Source organism: Stegodyphus dumicola, chromosome 1 (assembly GCF_044657685.1).
Source record: "Stegodyphus dumicola isolate Sdum_Otavi_A_Nest chromosome 1, ASM4465768v1".
NCBI lineage: Eukaryota > Metazoa > Arthropoda > Arachnida > Araneae > Eresidae > Stegodyphus > Stegodyphus dumicola.
Genome location: NC_140768.1, coordinates 21095080 through 21110578, shown reverse-complemented (window position 1 = coordinate 21110578; position 15499 = coordinate 21095080). Strand labels below are relative to the sequence as shown.

Sequence of the window (15499 nt, the reverse complement as noted above, 5' to 3'; positions counted from 1 at the left end):
AAGTTCTAGTAGCTAAGAACCCTTAAATTAATTAGAACTTTATAATATATTTACAGAAGAAGTTATAACTAATTGTCGATTTACACTTTTTAATAGCATATCATAAGAAAAATGTAATTCCGCATTTAAAGACAAGCCCAGATGTCATAATCATCAAAGGTTAAGTCTTCAAATTCAGACATTCCATCCTTCTCACAACCTACTTATAGAAAGACCAAGAGAGTTGAACTTACTCGGAACAGTTGACGCCACTGTCAACGTTGAAACTGTGGAGCATTCGGAAGCTGCTCTCGAACGATTCCAAGGACACGTGGAATCCCAGGGGGAGATGGTCCCATGAGTCGAACTTCACGCCCCCGCCCAAAGAATAGGTTCCGGGAGGACACGAAACGCACTCTAAGGTAGAACGGTTGAAATAGGTACCCGCTTCACACGATATACCTGAAAGAAAAATGGATAAATAAATATAACCGAAATAAAAAGAAAACCTTGTACCATTCTTGAATAATAAATATCGTTTTCTCATTAAATAATGTTTCTTTTCAGCTCTACAACTGAGGTTTAGAAGTGTAAATGAAATAACTGAGGAAGTGATCATATATTCCTAAACAGAAGTACGGTTTTTTTAAAAAATATTATTGTATTATTACCATTATTTTCACTATCCTCAAATCATCATTATTACCATTATTATCAAATTGAATTACTAATCAATCGCATTCTTACTATTTCGGCAATCTAATTCCCCCCCCAAAAGTTAAAGTTCATAAAAGATGTAAATAATACTTTTATTCATTTATTCGTGACGAGGCCCAACCGGTGTGATGGTTAGCGCCGCTGACTGAGGCGCCGAAGGACCCGGGTTCGAATCCCGGAGAAGCCATGGATGTTTGTAAATGTATAGTGTCCGTGTGGCATGGGGGCACTTCAAGTATGCGGCGAGCCTAAAACCCTCTCGAGAGGCTGATGGTAGGGAAAGACGGATGCGAGACCCTCCGATCCCTTCTCCCCCCCCGAGGTGTTTTCCATCAAAATTGGGGGCGGATCCTCAGCTAAACCGCACTGTCATCTCTAAGGTGCTCAAGGCTTCTGCCAATCTCAGGCCTAAACTTGCGCTCCTTGCCACGAAGAATTTCGTGGTAACCCAAGACCACGAAGGCCTATAGGTCAGACAAGTGAGCATTAGCAACAACAATGACAATTTATTCGGAACTCTGAAATTTTTTTAGCTCAGTTTTAAAATTTTATTTTGCTTCAACAAAAATAGGAAAATGTTAAATAAATTTTTCTTTTAAGCATTTTTTAAAATTTTTCTTTTTATAAACTTGATATACCGGAGCAGTAATTTTGAACTCCTTCAAATGTAGCTGTAGATAAACTATCGATTGCATGCAGATTTTCAGATGAAATCTCTGAATAGTTTGAGATCGTGCCATGCATGAAACCTATCGACTGTCATGCATATACAGTACCCGGATAACGTTGTACCCCTATCACCATACCTTTTTGGCATAATCTCCATTTTGCTAAGTCTTCCCATAACGCATGCGTTCTGGAAGATTTCCTCCATACACTCAAGTATCTGCAATTCCTCAGTCTCTCGCTATCCCACATTATTGTTTAGATTTGAAATTCATTTCAGTTGAAATATTAGTTAAAAATGCCTTTGCAGCTATAATTCTTGAAACTGAATTTCATTCTTCTAATTTAATATTAATTTTTAACCACGTTATTAGGACCCAAATACACAACTAGAAGCATTTTTACATGTAGAACTGTTAAATTGTAATGAAAAGACTTCCGTAAAGTGCTGTTAGTTGATCTTCTGTTGTCAATCAATTTTATGAAAGACTCCATTTTTATGAACTCCACTTTTATGAATTTTATGAAACCATAAGATCCAGTGCAACAGCAATATCGCAAAATAGTTTTAAAACGAGCATATCTTTAGAATTTCCGATACAGAGACTCACGCGCTGGAGATAAAAATGTTTTTTCTGCACAACGTTGCCATTGCTCGCTTTGAAATCCTTGAGTTTGTTAATCAAAAATTCGTCAAAGTTTTAAAAAATAGGAAATCGATCATAAAACAAATTTCAAATTTCAAATTTGGTCTTCCACATGCTCATATTCGTTGGAGGATTACGTTATTCAAAATTCGATGACTCTATGTACCGTTGTTTTATCACAATACGAGAAATATACATACATTTACGCAGATTTTTCATTATTTAATTTCTTCAAATATAATGCAGGACTCTAACATTTTGTGGTAACAGTTTGAAAAGTGAACCGACATTTATGAGTCCGACGTAAAATGCCAAAACGAAACTAATAGTCCTTCGGGATTCAAATTCCTTTGGACTAAAAAAAAAAAAAAAAAAAAAAAAAAAAAAAAAAAAAAAAACTGTAAAGCGACGAAAACAAGAATGAAGAGCTACGAGTTGAGTTTCGAGAGATGTATTCCAGGAATCCAAAAACTCGTGGGAAGCCATTTCGACCATTCTCATCTTCGAACGACTTTAATCAGACGATATATTAAATAAAAGCTCAGAAAACGCTAATTTTCGCACTGATTTTTTCCGAGTGGGAACAGTCTTGCACGCTGGAGATAAAATTCTGCTTGATTTCGAAAAGTGTTGCCACTGCTCGCTTTCAAACTGTAAAGTTTGTTAACAAGAATTTGTAAGTTTTACAAAATATGAAATAAAAATTGCACTGCCAAACATTAATAGTATTATTATATAAAGTCACTTTCTGACGTTAAAAAAGCAGGCGATTGCATGTGACGTCATTGTATGTCGAAAATGTTTCGTTAATGTGAGCATTTTAAATAAATAGCTGGTGTTGCCATTTTTGTTTCAATAAATCGATTACATTAAATTTAAATCATGAAGTCATACATATAAGCCTGAAGGGTCAAAAGGTTTTGTTCCCTAGATTAGCAACAACAAAAAAATATATTTACGAATTGGTTGCCGCTGGGAAAGAATAAACTGATTTCATTCGCATTTGAAATACTTTTATGCATTTGATTTTCAGGCATATACAGAACTTATAAATTTTGCTTTGGCTGCAGCTCATTTTTAAAAGTCGCATTTAATAAATTATCAATTCAAAGATCAGATAGTTAGGTCAACATATAAATGGTAAACTAAAGAGAATTTACTAAAAGTTTTTTTCCACAAGCAAGAACCTAACAGACGTAATGCAAATTACAATAAGAAAAAGTGTGCAATTCCTAAGCAATTTTATTTACAATAATAGCATTAAATAAGCACCCCCAGGCAACAGAGTCAAATTATACGAAACCTAAATATTTTAAAAATTCTATTTCCGTCTGGAGTGCCAGACGATTTGTTACCCTCTTTGAGTTTTTCAGTGAAGTAACATCAAACAGAGAAGAAGGATTAAAATAAACCTTTTAATTAAAATTTCAGCATAATAATTTACACGGCTCCTGCAATTAACAAAACAAACCACTGCGGCTTGTGGAATTCACAGAACATTAACTTCAAACTTAAGCATTTAAAGTACAAAACCATTCGGCAATGTGCTACTATAAACTTTGGCTCAAGCCTCCTAATAACGGAAGTAAACATGGCCAGCAAAGGGTAAAGCAGATCCAGGTAAATCTAAGAACTGGGAGTATATAATACGGAGAAATTCAAAAACTCAATTAACTTCAAGCATTCTAATCTTACACACATTAACTAAATTTGCATTCGGGTGACAGCTGACGAAAATACAAGTGACAGACCATGTAACAATAATAAAAAATCTGATGTGTACACCACATGACTTCCTTGTACGGAATATTAAATTATACGCATTTTTTCTTGCACTTCATTTAAACTTATTAGATTGAATTAAACCTACTTCGCCGACAGCGCATAAACCACAATAGAATAAATGCATTCTTTAAAATTCACTTTGTTTACCATAGCGACACTCTGGCGCTAGCTTTACTTAACAGTATTATACTTCGTTCATAATATAACTCAGAATGCACAAAATTTATATCATCTTAAGAATTATCTAATCGTTGCCACATGTTCTATTCAAATAATATAGTTAAATCTAAAAAAATGTATAAAAGAAATGAAGAAAAAAAAAAAAAAAAAAAAAAAAAAAAAACCGAAAGAAACTTAAACAATTTTAAAATTGTTGATAATTCTAAAAATATTGCATACAGATTTACTAAAGGCATAAACACCTTAACCGGAAGATAAGAACAACATAATTCAATCATTTTTAAAGCAAAAAATGTACAATTTACAAACATGTAAGAGTAAAGAAACTGAGATCACTGAGACGGGTAACAGAGTGGATATATATATAAATATATTTATATACGTTTGGTGTGGCCGATTGCAACCAAAATACGAGGTGCACATCTACATGTTATAGCAGTCCTATATACAAAATTTCAACGTTCTGATTCTACTCGTTTTTGAGTTATGCGAGATACGTACGTACATACGTTCGTACAGACGCCACGATAAATTCTCTTCAGAATTCATTTTAAAGCAGTTTTATAATTTTTTTGGAGGAAAAGAGTGTTTTATTCTGTCCTTACGTACAGATATCACGGAAATACATCGTTAAATTGCATTTGAAAGAGGTCAAGATGGGATATTTTCGTTGAAATATGCTGCCTGAAACTTTTCGCGATTACAATACTTCCTTTTTACTTCGTACAAGGAAGTAAAAATGGATTAATAAATATGGTAACTTACAATATGATTCGTTCTCTGCTCAACATATAAATAAAATAATCTCAGCTGAAGTTAATTCCTGTTCTGGATTAGTCCCCAATTTCTCACAATAACTGAAATTATGTATGTCTTAACATGCCACACGCTTCAGCCAAATCACATCAAATGATTTTTTTTTTATTTTTTTATTTGATTATGGCAAGGCACGTTAGATCTAAGGAGAAAGAAGCCTCTGTGAAGGAATTTTTAAGGGAAACTGGCTCGTATCTACGTTCCATAGGGAAAGCCACGAAAATGCCCATGTTGTCAGCCCGAATATGGCCTATGTCGAACTACAAGTGGATAGCGTCGTTAACACTCAACCGTTGGTGGGCTTCGAATTAAAGGAAATAAGCGATCGTTCAAGCGATGAACATTATGTTGATTGCGGCAAAGCACATTAGAGCTATCTGCCTAAGAAAAGGGATGCCTTCGTGGAGGATTTTCTAAAGGAAAATGTCTCGTATACTTGTTACACATGGGAAAAACCACGAAAACGCCCATGCAGCCAGCGCATATCACTCGGAATCGAACTCAGGCCGGAACTACCAGTGTTCAAAGATTTTATCGCTCGGCCGCTGGTGAGGCTCGAATAAGTAAATTAAAAGAAGGTTAGGCGTAACAAATCAAAATGTGAAAAGACTAACTAGTTAACAACATTTAAAAATGATCTCGTTATCAGATGCTTTACTTCGTACGCCTTTTTTATGAATAGTTTCTCAATAACCTTTAGCAATTTTACGTGTTCATAAAAATTTTAAGATGCATCGAGAACAGTCACATAACATGATTATACTATTTTTTCACTTTGATTAAAATCAAGAGCAGAAATTTAGAGGAACAAATTATTTCCACTATACTTACGGCAGTCGTTAACTCGTGTTGGGGGGTTGGGAGCTCCACCCACGCAGGTCAAAGGTTTTGGAACCGAAACTCGCCACCGGCCTCCACTTTGGTCACATTCCGTGAATTCATAATGGTAGTCACGCTGCAAAAGAAAGATATCGAATTAAATTAACATAACATACAGGGGTTGGAAAAAATATGAAAACACCTTTAAAAAAAACATGTTTCTTTGCTTAATATGGTGTAGGAAACCCGTTGGCATCCAAAACAGCTTGCAGTCTTCTCGGAATGAATGAATACAGTTCCTGTATGTTTGCCAAGGGAATATTATACCATTCTTCCTGCAAAACGGTGGCAAGTTCAGATAACGATGTTGGCGGTGGATAACGAGAACGCACTTTCCGTTCCAATGTAGACCACAAAGGTTCGATAATATTCAGGTCTGGTGACTGTTGTGGCCAGGGGAGATGGGACAACTCATCCTCGTGTTCAGAAAACCAGTCCTGGACAATGTGAGCTGTGTGAACAGGGGCTTTGTCGTCTTGGAAGACACCATCACCATCGGGGAACAAAGTTTGTACCATGGGATGAACTTGATCGGCCAAAATGTTCACATAAGTCTTGGCAGTCATGTGCCCTGACACAGTTATCACGGGGCTAGCAGAGAATCACCATATGGCTGCCCAAACCATAACAGAACCCCCGCCATGTTTCACTCTTGGCAACAAGCAGTCTGTATTATAGGCTTGAGATGGCGTTCTCCAGACGTAAACTCGGCCAGAAGTGGGAAACAATGTGAAAGAAGACTCCTCAGACCATATTACTCGCTTCCACTGCTCTATAGTCCAGGCTTTATGACTTAAACACCCCCTTTTCCTGTTACGGGCATTAGCATCACTGATGAGTGGCTTCTCAATTGCAGCACGGCCAGCAATTCCCTGTTTATGAAGCTCCCTTCTAATTGTTTTGGTACTCACAGGGTTCGGTAACACAACATTCATTTCAGCAGTAACTTTTGCAGCTGTGGTTTTCTTATTTTTCGTCACAATTGCCCTTAATGATCGTCTGTCACGATCACTCAGGACACACTTTCGTCCGCGCTGTGATTTAGCAGATGATGTTTTTCCGCTTTTCAAATATGCGGAATAAATCTTCGATACAGTACCTCACTAAACACCTCGGCTACCTTGCTTACGGAAGCACCTACCATACGTGCTCCAACAATTTGCCCACGTTCGAAGTCTGTTAACTCTGACATAATGCAATGACAACCTCACATAACAGTAATCCGACAACAACTGAACTGTTTAGCACATTTACGAAGTTGTATAGGTGGCGTCAGTAGTCAAAAACGCCAGCGCCACCTACATATTTCATTAAAATCAATCTTTCTTTTCAAACATGCATTTCACAAGGTGTTTCCATATTTTTGCCCATCCACTGTAGAAACAAAGCATGGGAGCCTGTAACTGAATGAATTATATTTAAAACCAATCTAACGGAAGACATAGCGAAAGTTATGCAATATCTGTGACTGTCTATGTTTCTCAATAATCCATCTTTCTCTGTCATAATACTATACTGATTGCTGATATTTTAAATCTGGGGGTAAAAGTTTAAACTCGTTGGAATTTGAAGCATTTTACAGATATGAATTTAAGTAAAGTTACAATTTTGAATAGTGTAAATTTTATATTAAACTATAAAGATTTCGAAAGCATCTGGTACATGCCCCATCTGTTCGAAATGCATAAGCAGTTTATATAAAGTATTTCTCCAGCTTTCCTAGCTTGCCTTCGTGGTGTAGTGGTTCTGCACGCTGGGCCGGTATTCTAGAGGTCCGTGGTTCGATTCCCGGCGAAGGCGATTGCTAATTTGTCATCTCTCCGGCTTTCAAAAATTCCTAATGTCTCTACAAGTTTATTCATTTTTTATAAACCTATATCAGTTTTGAGCGTAATTTGGATAAGTCTCTCTTGTTCAAGCAGCAAAAATATTCTGCAGAATTTGAAAAACGTGGGACATACAAGGTGGGACACAAAAAAAGGAAAAAAAAAAGAGAACTGGTCCAATAAATCACTGTACCTACAGAATCAGTTCTCTATGACATTATCACCTTCAACGTAGTCCCCTTCAGCATTCACACACTTCTGCATTCGGTGTTGCCATTGTTGGTAACAGTTCTGGAAAGACGTTTTTGGAAAGCCCTTCAGGAGATTTTCCGTTTTTGCCTGAACCTCTTCAACTGAGGTAAAATGGCTTCCCTTTAAGCAATATTTAACTTTAGGAAGTTAAAAAAAGTCGCATGGAACCAAATCAGGTGAATAAGGAGGATGCCCCATTACAGTAATGTTTTTGCTGGTCAGAAACTTCTTCACAGATAGGGCCGTGAGAGTGGGTGCATTGTCCTGGTGCAACAGCAATCCATCACCCCCAACTGTGGCCTTTTTACCCTAATTCTTTGCTGAGGTCTTTTTATTACTTCAATGTAGTTGTGTTGATTAACAGTTTAACCACTGGTTTGACCCCCTCAATCATTACAATTTCATTAATGTCGAAGAAGACAATTAACGTTGCCTTGAATTTTGATTTTGACATGCGTGCTTCGTCTCTTTCCCCTGAAAACCGCTTACGTCATTCAAACATACGTGCACGAGACAAAGATTCATCTCCATAAGCCTCAGTTAACATTTGAAATATTTCCGTGGCTGATTTCTTAAGTTTCATAAGAAACTTGATGTTGATTCGCTGTTCGGGTTTTACATTACACATTTTTCCCGGCAGAATACACGTGTTCATTCAATGATGCAGTACTCTCAACTGGTGTGATCGGTTAAAGCCGAGGCCCACCAGTGGCCGAGCGGTAAAGTCGTTGAACACTGGTAGTTCGGTCCGAGGTTCGAATCCCGCGAACGGGCTGGCTGCATGGGTGTTTTCGTGGTTTTCCCCATGTGTAACGTGTATACGAGCCAGTTTCCCTTACAAAGTCTTCCACGAAGGCATCCCTCCTCTTAGGCAGATAGCCCTCGAGGCTTTGCCATAATCACATACACACAGTTAAGTCCGAACTGGCCGCATGGATAGAGGAGGTGTGTGGGATGACGTCACCAAACCAATTGCTATCAATTCCACTTCTTTTTCAAGCTGCACACTTAGTTTCGTTTGTTTTGCATCACACCTTGTATGTCAGCTGCTTCGAATTCTATAGAGTTTCATACAAAATAGGCATCATTCTAATGTTTGCTTAATTTTGCATTTAATACTAATATGTGTCTTTTCCATAAAATTTGCTAATTAAAAATAAGAAAATTTCTTTTAAAATTATGCTAGAAGTAGAACCTCTAACATGTACAAATATCTATAATTTTGCAGAATTTTTGCATCATGCTGTAATTTTTTAAACTAAATATACAAAAATGTACTTTTGGGTGTGGGAACAAATTCTTGGAGAGTATTTCTAAAATCCAATAACACTGCTATTCAATTAAAGACCCAACAACACTGCTATTCAATTAAAGACCCAACAACACCTACATATCTGTGTCTTTATGCTACGAATCAAATACTAAAAGAAGTCAAGTTTCTATACCCTCACCATTCTTATACTAAAGGCTTAGCCTCCAGAGGTTGGCTTTGGAAATATTTAGCATTTTAACTTTCCCTGCATAAAAATAAAATTGCATTTTTAACTGTTAATCACAGTTTTCTTTACATAAAACTGTAATTATTTTGAACACCAGATTTTCAGATCGATTGAAACCCTGATAATCAGGTTTTCTTTATCCTGTGGGTCAAATATAGTATATCTATTATAAAGCACGTGATTGATGTAATGCAATTAAAAATTATACAGTGCAAAATATTACATTTTAACTTTAAAAAAATGACGTGGACTCCGCGTTGACTTCCTTGTAAATCCTATTAAATTACATGTATTTTTCGCTGCATTTCCTTTAAACTTATTTCCTTGAATTATTCTAACTTAATTAAGACACAATAACACGCCGAATAAATACTAATTCAGAAGTCACAAGCCTTAAAATTTCGCGTCAAGGAACATGAGGCATATGTTAGAAAAAAGGAAACACAGACATCTTCTGTTTCTCAACATTGTTGGTCCGAAAATCACACTTTCGATTTTTCTGCTGCCAAAATTTTTCAAAAAACCTCTTTCATTGGAGAACTGGATTTTCTAGAGGCATTTCACATTAAAAAAAAAATCTTTCTGTTCTAGTTAACGATTCTAATTCTAATCCATCTTTGCCTTTGGCCTTTAAAGAAATTATGTTTTAGTTCTGGTTTCAAAACAGATGGCGCCACTTGCTTACTCTTGTCCAGGCTTTCTTATCTTATCTAATCATTATTTCCTATCTTGTTCATTGGCGGTTTTGCAGCTGAGGATGGTGGTTCGGTAAAACCATCGAAACTAGTCCTGTGAAAATTTTGAAAATATAACGCTGATTTTTGTTGTTTGACTTCTGAATTATTATTCTAACTTAATTAACAAATTCCTCAAGGCAAGTTGAAAATGACATCAAAGAATGCAAATTTTGAAATTAAATATACCAGTTGATTTTCATCGCACGGGAGTGGAACTTTTTATAATTTTATAATTTCATAACGAGTATAAAACTTTCCAAATATAAATGTAGGAACCTAGAAACCGCGTGAAAAGTTAGATTTCGTTTATCTGTCGAAACTTTTTTTTTTAATTGGCATTACCAAAAGGCGAATATTTTCGCCATTTAAAACTCTTCTGTAATGGAGAGTACATGATTACGACCATCGGAGAAAATAAAGGCCGTGTAAAAACTTCTAGCCGGGTAAGGGGGGAGGGCTTACTTATATATATGTTTTGTACTGCCGATTGCAACCAGAAAGGGAGGTGCACAACGAGATGTTACAGCAATGCCATAAAACATTTGAACGTTCTAGGACTAATCATTTTTGAGCTAATCCAGATAATTACAGTATGTACAGACGTCTAAAAAATCCATTTTGGAAAAAAAAAATGTAAATAAGTTTTAGAATCCGTTTTGGTAAACAGGGTCCTTTAATCAGTGCATGCGTACAGACTTCACGAAAAAAAAATTGGATAATTCCATTGAAATAGGATACCCGAAAAAATTTCGCTATTAATTTATTTCTTACAAGGACGTAAAAATAACACTTTTTCAATAGAGAAAGAAGTACGCATGGAGAGCTATATCTTTATATATATAAGCGGCTAAAGTGTGTGTCGCCGATAGTTTATTGTTGCCACTCGGAAAAATGAGCTCGGAAATTAACGTTTCCCCAGTTTTAAATTAATATCTCAACCGATTAAAGTTGTAGGAAGATGAGAACGGTATCGATGGATTCGGAGAATTTTTTGGAATTCGAGTATACGCGTCTCGAATTTCAACTCGGCATCGTTTCGCAGCTATTCGAGAAAAAATAATTTGGCACGTAGCCAAATCCCTCTAATAGGGAAAACCCAAGAAAGAAAGTGGAAAATGTAGGGAAAAAGTAAGGGAAAATTAGTTTTTAATTAATATCTCGGCTAATTAAAGTCCTAAGAAGACGCGAATGATCAAAATGGCGTGCCACGGACCTGCGGAATCCAACGGTGTGCTTGGATAAGCCCGGGAGCCGTTTCGGAGGATATGATGTTACTTCACCCCATATATACTATATATATATATATGCGGCTTAAGTGTCTGTTTGTCGCCGATAGTTTATTGGTTGCTTGCGTAACTGTACTAACCAATGGGGTAAAGTTTACACGGCACAGGATTGCCGTTTCAATTGAGACGTAGACAATTTCCACTAAAACTTGCCTTTGCTATGACCCTCAATAAGTCTCAGGGCAAACGTTTAAGCGTGTTGGCATTTTTTTACCTGAGACGCGGTCAACTTTATGTTGATTGTTCAAGAGTTCGTGAAAGAACGGACGTAAAATTAAAAATATTGAATGGTCCACTGCAAGGCGAGCTTAAAAATGATGGAAAGATCTACACAAGAAATGTTGTGTACAAAGAGATCTTTGACATGAGAATTAACATTTCATAAATCACCTTTATTGATTGAGCTAGCGGTGGGCTCTTCAGAAATGTACCGCCAGTGGTTTCCCTTCATTGCCCTCTACTTTAAGCAATTAAGCAAGTAGAAGAGGGAAACCCCGTGGGGCAGTAAGCAAAGGTGCGTCTTCGCAGCCTGCCCTGGGTAATTCAGTTTAAATTAGCAGACACCTTTACACAAATCATTTTAAGTACAATTTATAATATCTAGAACAGCGGTCATTTCGTATGACCACCGGGTTTTCTAGTTATTTATACAAAAACAAAGCTAATAGAAAATAGCTTATTACAGTTATACTGAATATTTGAAAATTTAAATTCCTTACAGCAGGGGTTTCAAACTCAAACTGCATGGGGGTCGAAAGCACGCAAGCACGAAAGCACAATTTAAATTAATTTTATGGTAATTAAATTCCATTAAAATTTAAATCCAAATGAAAATAAAACAAGTACACTCATTCTTACAGCTTCAATTTCTTACAAGGACCTTTTGAATTACAGAAAATTATTGTAAGTCAAGCTCAATAAATCTTCCGTAATTGCCTTCAATTAAAAGACTTTAGGCCTAAATATAAAAAAGAATGACTGTAAAACTCAAAATTATGGAAAACGGTTAAACAATTTTATTTTCAGTATCTAATCTAATTATCAGATTCCATTAAAATTAGAACAACAAAGATAACATTCTTAATATTTCATTGCTTTGTCCTTTTCTGAGGGATAGATGATTAATAAATCTTTTCTACAAAGTTAACTTAGTTTCCATAATTTTTATAAATTTTAAAATAAATTCTTCTTAAAAATATTTAAAGTTCGTTTGCCATTCCATAATTGAAGTTTTAATGTTAATTGGCAACAACTGAAACATAACTTCACAAGCTGGGTGCTGTAACTCTTCAATGGCTAGTAAGACTAACTACATATATAAACTCTTATCATATATAAACTACATATATAAACTCTTATTATGCAGTGAGATTTTGTTCGAAAACTATTTTTTTTTCCTTCCTTGTACGAAGTAAAAAGGAAGTATTGTAATCGCGAAAAGTTTCAGGCAACATATTTCAACGAAAATATCCATTTTGACCGCTATGGAATGCAATTTAACGATGTTTTGGCGTGATATCTGTGCGTAAGTACAGAATAAAAGATACCTTTCCTCCTAAAAATTATAAAACTGCTTTAAAATGAATTCTGAAAGAATTTTTCGTGGCGTCTGTACGAACGTACGTACGTATCTCGCATAACTCACAAACGAGTAGCTCAGAACGTTGAAATTTTGTACATAGGACTTCTATAACATGTAGATGTGCACCTCGTATTTGGGTTGCAATCGTATATAAATATATTTATATATATATCCACTCTGTTACCCGGCTCAGTGATCTCAGTATCTTTACTATATATGTTTGTAAATTGTACATTTTTTGCTTTAAAAATGATTGAATTATGTTGTTTTTATCTTCCGGTTAAGGTTTTTATGCCTTTCGTAATTCTGGAAACAATATTTGTACAATTATCAACAATTTAAATGCTGTTTAAGTGCGGTTAAGTTTTAAATAACATGGCGACATATTTGTTTACATTTGAAACATCACAATTGTAGATTTGTTGCCAATCTAGAGAGACTAAGCTTCGCAACACAAAAATAACGCCTTCATTTATTATTGCGAATTAAACCATGCTTAATCCTTTCTGGAATTTTTTCGAGGAAATACTAAGTGTTTAAGATTTACTTCGTAATTTTTAATGCAGATATTTTGAGTTTTTATGTATTTTTTCCTTGTCGCGAAGTGAGAGCTGAATTAATTGAATGAGAAATACTAAATCGTCTGTGAAAAACTGTTTCTTTTCTGTTTTGTTTGCTTAATTTCTTTTATAATTGTTATAGATTTATTATAGTATTTGAATAGAACATGTGGCAACGATAATTCTTCAAATGATATAAATTTTGTGCATTCAGAGTGTCGTTATAGTAAACAAATACAGTGAATTTTACAGAGTGCATTTATTCTATTGTGGTTTATGCGCTATCGACGAAGTAGATTTAATTCAATCCAATCAATTTAAATGAAATTCAAGAAAAAATGCATATAATTTAATATTCCGTACAAGGAAGTCATGTGGTGTATACATCAGATTTTTTAATTTGACACTGCTAAACATGAATATTTTCGTCATTTAAAACACATCTGTAATTGGAAATATATGACTACTATCAACGATTGCAAAAATTAAGACCGGATAAGGAATTTTAAGTCGGATAAGAGATGCATATATCTACGTTTGACGTTGACGATTGTAATAAAAAAAATCTGATGTGTGCACCACATGACTTCCTTGTACGGAATATTAAATTATAGCATTTTTCTCGCATTTCTTTTAAACTTATTCCCTCGAATTTCATTAGGGATATATTTCTCATTTAATTAATTCCGTTTTCACTTCGCGACAAGACAAAAATACATAAAAACTCAAAATGTATTCATTAAAAATTGAAAGATATAGAAAAACATAAAACACCAAATACAGTTAAAACAATTAAAAAACATTTACAAAATTACAGTTTGTACGCAAAAATAAGCAACTGGGCCAGCAGGCAAGAATGCAGACCTTTTGGCGCACAAAACTAAAAGTTGTCCTTTGGTTGCTATTCGGCAAAACGGAACTGAAGATGCAGAAAGACTTAATTCACTATTTTGCTAAGTTTCAAATGTAAACAAATATGGCTGCTATGGAGGGGGGGGGAAGAAGAAGAAGGCTTAAATGCATGCAGATTAACTAAAAGCATAAAAACCTTAACCGGAAGATAAGAATAACATAATTCTATCCTTTTCAAAGCAAAAAATGCATAATTTACCAACATATAAGAATTAAAAAAACTGAGCTCATTGAGTCGAGTAACAGAGTGGGTATTTATATGTATATATATTTATACACTTTTGGTGCAGCCGATTGCAACCAAAATAGGAGGTACGCAACTACATGTTATAGCAGTTCCATATACAAAATTCACAAACATCGTTAAATTGCATTCGATAGCGGTCAAAACGGATATTTTCGTTTAACTATCATACCCGGAATTTTTCTCGATTACAATAATTCCTTTACTTCCTACAAGGAAGTAAAAAAATCTGATGTGTACACCACATGACTTCCTTGTACGGAATATTAAATTATACGCATTTTTCTTGCATTTCATTTACACTTATTAGATTGAATTAAACCCACTTCGCCGACAGCATATAAACCCCAATAGAATAAATGCATTCTTTAAAATTCACTTTGTTTACCATAGCGACACTCTGGCGCTAGGTTTACTTAACAGTATTATATTTCGTTCATATTATAACTCAGAATGCATACAATTTATATCATTTAAAGAATTGTCTAATCTTTGTCACATGTTGTATTCAAATACTATAACAAAGCTAGAACGATGTATAAAAGAAATTAAGCAAACAAAACGAAAAAGAAACAGTTTTTCACAGACGATTTAGTATTTCTCATTCAATTAATTCAGTTTTCACTTCGCGACAAGGCAAAAATACATAAAAATTCAAAATATCTGTATTAAAAATTACGAAGTAAATTTTAAATACTTACTTCCTTGAAAAAATTCCAGAAAGGATTAAGCATGATTTAATTCGCAATAATAAATGAAGGCGCTATTTTTGTGTTGCGAAGCTTAGTGTCTCTAGATTGGCAACAAATCTACAATTCTGCTGTTTCAAATGTAAACAAATATGTTCGCCATGTTATTTAAAACTTAACCGCACTTAAACAGCTTTTAAATTGTTGATAATTGTACAAATATTGTTTCCAGAATTACGAAAG

The 15499-nt window shown here is 34.9% G+C and overlaps 1 protein-coding gene across 2 annotated transcripts in view; it reads right to left on the bottom strand.

The window, feature by feature from the left end:
* LOC118203451 (endosome/lysosome-associated apoptosis and autophagy regulator family member 2-like) overlaps positions 1–15499 on the bottom strand; it is a 195613-nt gene that overhangs the window by 96588 nt on the left and 83526 nt on the right. For both annotated transcript variants that reach the window (XM_085813430.1, XM_085813436.1), the window contains exons 2-3: positions 5622–5745; positions 234–441 (exon numbers count right to left, since the gene is read on the bottom strand). In XM_085813430.1, the coding sequence (XP_085669556.1) occupies positions 234–441; positions 5622–5745 (332 nt within the window). The remainder of the gene's footprint in view (positions 1–233; positions 442–5621; positions 5746–15499) is intronic.